The sequence below is a fragment of the Larus michahellis genome, chromosome 2, assembly GCF_964199755.1.
Source record: "Larus michahellis chromosome 2, bLarMic1.1, whole genome shotgun sequence".
NCBI classification, from domain to species: Eukaryota; Metazoa; Chordata; class Aves; order Charadriiformes; family Laridae; genus Larus; species Larus michahellis.
The window spans coordinates 158,433,196-158,438,725 of record NC_133897.1 but is presented as its reverse complement, the minus strand read 5'-3'; the positions used below and the strand labels follow the sequence as shown (position 1 = coordinate 158,438,725).

Genomic DNA, 5,530 nt, shown 5'->3' with positions numbered 1-5,530 from the left:
GAAATAGCTCTTCTTTTCCTTTGCTCCCTTTCGTGCATCCTTGAACTTTGTATTCCTTGAAATCCCACCTAACTATTCAGATGAACGCAGTGTTAAGGTGTTTGACCAGGAAGAGTGGCTCTGCCGATTTCAGCACTTAAAAAGGGAAAATGCTCTGTTGTTTCAACCACTTCAACACTCACCATCTCGGTTTATTTTCTTATCCCATTTAACTCCTGTTCAAAATCAAACAGGAAGCAATTAAGGTGAGCCGACTACAAAGCAGCCCTCAAAATACAGAGCTGGGTCCCTAGCGCAGAATGAAGGTCATGCCCTGAAAATGTAATTATACGTATTTGGAAGGAACGCAGAGCCCACACGCTGGGGTGACTGGTGTAAAAATACATCACCTCAACTTTACTTCCAGCAGGCAGATGACCGTGGCCAAGACAGACATTGCTACCACCCACCTTCATGGTGGCAACACTGGTTGAACTAACCAAGCACATTAGACCAACGATTTTATCTACTTGAATTAACACAAGGGCGGGGGGACAGGGGAGAGGAAGAAACTCAACTCCCTCCTAAGCTACAAAACTATCATAATTTCCTCTCACCTAACTCCCCTTTGGCTTCTGTCAGGTCACAGCCACGATGACAGGGAGAGGGATGTCATGGAAACGAGCATCTAATGACAACAGCAGGAGACAAAGCAAAGTCTTTACACAGTATTTAGCTAATTATATTTTGGGCAAATATTTATTTATCTAAAAACAAAATAAAAATCATTTTTAAAAGAAAAAAATGTATTTAAATAAAAAACAAAATTGTGAAATGTTATGGCACAGAAGTTCAAGACAAGTATAAATCCAGTTGCCACAACTGTTGCGTATTAATGTTGCACATTTTTCTATAAAGACTTTATTAAAGATATTTACATGGCAATAATATACAGCAATCTGGGGACAACCTTTATTTGGGATTCTCATATGAAAAAAATGCCTTAAATACAAAATCTTAAAAGAAAAAAAAGTTGAAGAGTTCATCCCCAAGCATGAAGAATGTCCCGTCATCCCTTATGCCCGAAGTATCAATTATGAGGCAGTTTTGAGGTTCTGGCCAAACCCTTGGGAGATTCAGCCAAGGTTGTGTAGTCTCAAGTTAAATCGCACAGCATGCAGTTGCAATAGTTCCATACTCAATGGACTGGTGTAGTTCATGAGTGATATTAGAAACACTAATATTTTATCATTGTTTCAGTCTAGTTTGGGTGATTCTAAGCGATGCCCAAGAGTTTCTATGCACAAGAGTTCCTTAGCTGCTCGAGTTTGTGTTTCAACTGTTCTCTCCTCCGCCTCAACTGCTCTTTCTCTGCGATCAGTCTGTGTTCGTCTGACTGGATGGAAAGAACGTACTCCGTTGCTTTTTTCAGGATGACAACCTTGGGCGCCTTTTCGTTGTTGGCCACCTCGGGTATCTGGTCACGCAAGGCAAAGAAGCTCAGCTTCAGCTCGTTTCTCCTCTGGCGCTCCAAGACGTTGTGCGTTCGCCTCTTGTCGTTCTCTTCTGAATCTGACGTGCGGGGACTCGAGCATTTTCGGTTATTGCTGATCTGTTTGAGAACTCTGCCACTGTCCAACTTTAGCCTTTTTGCAGCTGGGTATTCAACCTTGGTGGAGGGAGGAGCGGCGTAATTGTGCTGATGGATGTTGACGTGACACCGTTTGAGAACCAGCGGGCTGTGGTGGGGCTTACTGTGCTCTTCTGACGTGTCTGTGCTGGACTCGGTGCTGGATTCGCATTCATTCGCTTCGGCTAATGTAACGACATCAATTTCCTCATCTTCCTCTTGTTCTTCTTCTGCAAGAGGGGGAAAAAATAAATCATAAGCTGATCTGCGCAAATACTCTGTATTTATAAGGGAAGGTTACTCTGAGCTGCACAGCGAGGAACTGGTTGATAAAACCTTCTTAAACCCATCTGATGCTGCTGGACTCCACTTTCCCCAAGAGCCTTTCCTTTAAGGAAGTGCAATAGGACACATGGACCGCGCTCCAAACCCCGTCTCCCTGATTTCAAAAGTTGCAACGATCTTGCGTAATTCCGAGGAGCGCATGAAAAAGATAGCAGGAAAGTTTAACCTCGGTTGTCAGCAGTACAGCGCAATAAAGCTCCCAGACTCAAGCTGCCCTTAATTAAGGATTTAGAAGGCTTTGGCCACGCCTCAAAAGAAAGCTTACTTAACACACATGTGTATTCAGAGACATTTTCTGAATCTCTCTTGATCTGCTAATTTGCGGAAAATCCAAGGCGGGGGGCGGGGGAAGGAAGGCTGTAGCGCTCGAAACTCACGTTCAACCCAAATTTACGAGGGAGCGGAACAGGCTGTCAAATACCTAAGGAAGCATTTCTAAAACTTTCCCAGCCCCATTCACTCCTCTGCAGTCACTTTCACTAGCACCTCCCCGACGGCGCATTCCCCCCGCGGCTCTCGGGCGGGAGTTAACTCCTTCCCGGCCCACGGGTGGCACCGGGAGCCACTTTCACCGGGACACCGCATCCCAGACCGGCTCTGACCCCGTTATGAAAGTTTCTCCCTCCCCCCCTCGCTTCTTTAGTTTTTTTTTTTTCGCCCCCCCCCCCTCCTTTCTTCCCTCCACCCCTGGAGGGAAAACTGGGCTGGTTTTGCAGGAAATAAATTCGCTGGGAGCCTCTCCGTGCCTCGCTAACGTGGCATTTAAAAAAAACCCATGAGGGGAGGGGGGAGAAGGGGGGGCCGCCAGCGGGTTTCCACGCCTCCCCCCCCTACACACAGCACCACCATCACGCGTGGGTCCCACTCACCCGAGTCGCTGCTGCTGGTGGTGGGCGGCGTGTCGTCGCCCAGCAGGGACGCGGGGCTGGCGCCGGGGGGTCCGGCCCGCGGGGCCCGCTCGCTGAGCGGGTAGGGGAAGACCACCGAGGGGTCGATGCAGTCGGCGGCGGCGGCCCCCAGGTCGTGCAGGTAGAGGCCGGCGGAGGCGACGGGGGAGGCGGCGAGGCCGGGCGGCGGCGGCGGGGGCCCGGCGGGCGGCGGGCCGGGGCGGGCGGCGGGTCCCCCCACCTCCCGGCGGGCCGCCTGGTAGGAGGCCAGCTTCTCGGAGACCACCTTCTCCAGCTTGGCGGCGGCGGAAAAGCCGCTCCACATGCAGTCCTGGATGATGATGGACTTGACGAAGGACTCGTCGTCCGGGTCGCAGATGAAGCTCTGGTTGACCATGTCCCCCCCGAGGAGCTCGGTCACTATCTCCAGCTGGTCGGCGGTGGAGGGGAAGCAGGAGGCGGCGGCCAGGCTGGAGCGGCGGCTGGGGGAGAGGGGCGGCGTGGGCAACAATTCAAACTTCTTCCAGATGTCCTCGGACGGGGCGGGGGGCTGCAGCTCGCTGCCCCGCTGCTGCGCCGCCAGGTAGAAGTTCTCCTCCTCCTCCTCGAAGTAGAAGTAGGGCTGCACCGAGTCGTAGTCGTAATCGTAGTTCTTGCTGGGGAAGCCGGCGCTGAGCGGCATCGCGGCGGCTGGTGCCTGGAAGGGTTGGGGGGAAAAGGGGGCGTCCGGGTGAGCCGAGCCGAGCCGAGCTCCGCCGCGGGGATCAGTTCACCCCCGGGGATCGGCGGCCCCCCCGGCGCGCAGCGCTCCCTCCCGGCTCCCCACGCCGTGCGGGCGGGTAGAAAGCGCAGTCGCGTTTAGGAATTAAAAAGAAAATAATACTATAATAATGATAAAATAAAATCCACGACCTCCCTTCACTCCCTTCCAAGCTCGGCAGGACAACCGGACAGCGCGACCTGATGTACCGAGGGGCCGGCTGCCGGACCACCCTCCCCGCGGCTCCCCCGGAGGGGGCTGCCGCAGCTCGGCCGGGCTCGTCTCCCCGCCCCGCTCACACCGGGCACGGCGCCGGCACGGAGCCCCCTTCCCTGCCGGGGCCGCAGCGCCATCCCCATCCCGCCTCCCGGGAGCCGGGCGGGAAGGGGCGGCCGGCAGCTTCCAGCTGGGAGCCGGGTTGCCCCCCAGCCACCCACCTGGGCGTGCTGGCCATGCACGGGGACCTTGGCAAACTTTGCCAAATCTTGTCAAATATACATACGTATATATATACACACGCATATATATATACAAGCAATACGTGCAATAACCATTGCCTGCCCGCGCATACGCGGGAGCAGCAAATGCTTACACCGCGCCCCCCCCCCAAAAAAAAAAATTAAATTAAAAAGAAAATTAAAATCCGATCGCAAGAAAGAGGATGGGGAGCGCCGGTGCCCCGGCAGAGGAGAGCGTCCCTCGGGAGGGACCGTCGGTATCCACGTCCGCGGAGCGCAGCCCCGCCAGCAGCCCGGGTGTCACCAGCCCGTGTCAGTCCAAACGCCACAACCGCGGGAGAAGGAGGAGGAGGGGGAGAGGAATCGAAGTGATGGGGGGGGAAAAAAAAAAAGCAAGAGCCCCCCGCAACTCACCGGCTTCTCCAACGCGCCAGCTGCGAAACGTAGCGAGGCAATTATTGCGGGCGGCGCGGGGAAACAACAAAACGAGGAAAAAAAAAATATAATATCTATAGTAAAATTAAAAAGAACAGCCGGAAAGGACGGAGAAAAGAAAAAAAAAAAAAAGGACAAAACGCCGGGAGAATGTAGATCTCTTCCTCCCACCACGGTTTCTTTTAAAAAAAATAATAATAACCCAGGGAGCAGCGGAGAGCTGCCGCCTTCCCGGCGTGCGGCGGTTGTAGGTCCAGGGCTGCGCGGCGCGCTCTGTCCGGTACAATAGAAGTTTAGTTGCTTTCCTCCTTTAAAGCGCCGCCGAGGGGCGGGCGGGAGAGGCCGCGGGGGCGGAGGCAGCTCCGCGGGGCCCTGCGCGCTCCCGCCCTGCGCGCCGCCGCCCTGCCCGTGCCCGCCCCTTGGCGGCCGCGCAAGGATCCGCGCTCCCGCGGCCGGGGGAGGGCGCGCCGCGAGGGGGCGGCCGCGCTGCTTCCGCGCTGATACGCGCTCTTTTGACAACCCCCCTACCCCCCGCACTTCAATCCCCCCACCCCTCCGGAGAAATACGCGCCGGCGCTTTTCTGCTCCGGGGGAAGGGCCGGGGGGAGGCGATGCCGCGCTCCGCGGCCCTTTTTATTTATTTTACTATGGCTTTTTTTTTTTTTTTTCCTTTTTACTACGAGCCGCGCAAGGAGAGGTCGGAAGTAAACATAGTAAAAAAAAAAAAAAAATAGTAGTAGGGATTAAAAGGCAGCTCCTCGCCGTTCCCCTCCTCCCGCCGGCCTCTCAGCAGGGAGAGGCGATGCCCCCCGATGGCGGCGGGAGGGGAAGGGGCTTCACCCTCTCCTCTAGCCCTCCTCGAAGAGGCTTCGGCGGCACCGAGGGCGAGCTGGCCCCGCGGGGGGCAGGGGGTGGCCGGGGGGCGGCGGGAGGGGGGGGGCGCTGGCTTCCGGCACAAAGGAGCTTGTGTGGCTCGGGCACCCCCCGCCCCGGTCGCCGCTTGATTATCCCGCCTCTGCCGGCGCCTGCGGAGGAT

The 5,530-nt window shown here is 55.7% G+C and overlaps 1 protein-coding gene across 2 annotated transcripts; it reads right to left on the bottom strand.

Moving 5' to 3' along the window:
- Positions 1–697: 697 nt before the first annotated feature.
- Positions 698–5,075, bottom strand: MYC (MYC proto-oncogene, bHLH transcription factor). Of its 2 annotated transcripts, XM_074577822.1 has the most exons (3): positions 4,474–5,075; positions 2,824–3,538; positions 698–1,839 (listed from the first exon to the last, which is right to left on the bottom strand). In XM_074577822.1, exons 2-3 carry the CDS (start codon positions 3,521–3,523, stop codon positions 1,277–1,279), a joined length of 1,263 nt encoding a protein of 420 aa, XP_074433923.1. In that variant the 5' UTR covers positions 3,524–3,538; positions 4,474–5,075; the 3' UTR covers positions 698–1,276. The 2 variants fall into 2 exon arrangements, with proteins under 2 accessions (XP_074433923.1, XP_074433924.1); XM_074577823.1 differs by having other exon boundaries at positions 2,824–4,617.
- Positions 5,076–5,530: the final 455 nt, after the last annotated feature.

Bases quoted from the DNA above. Each gene is read 5' to 3' on its own strand.
- MYC (XM_074577822.1), bottom strand. From the start codon at position 3,523: ATGCCGCTCAGCGCCGGCTTCCCCAGCAAGAACTACGATTACGACTAC. The intron at 1,840-2,823 runs GTGAGTGGGACC...CCCCTCTTGCAG, and splicing joins CACCAGCAGCAGCGACTCGG to AAGAAGAACAAGAGGAAGAT.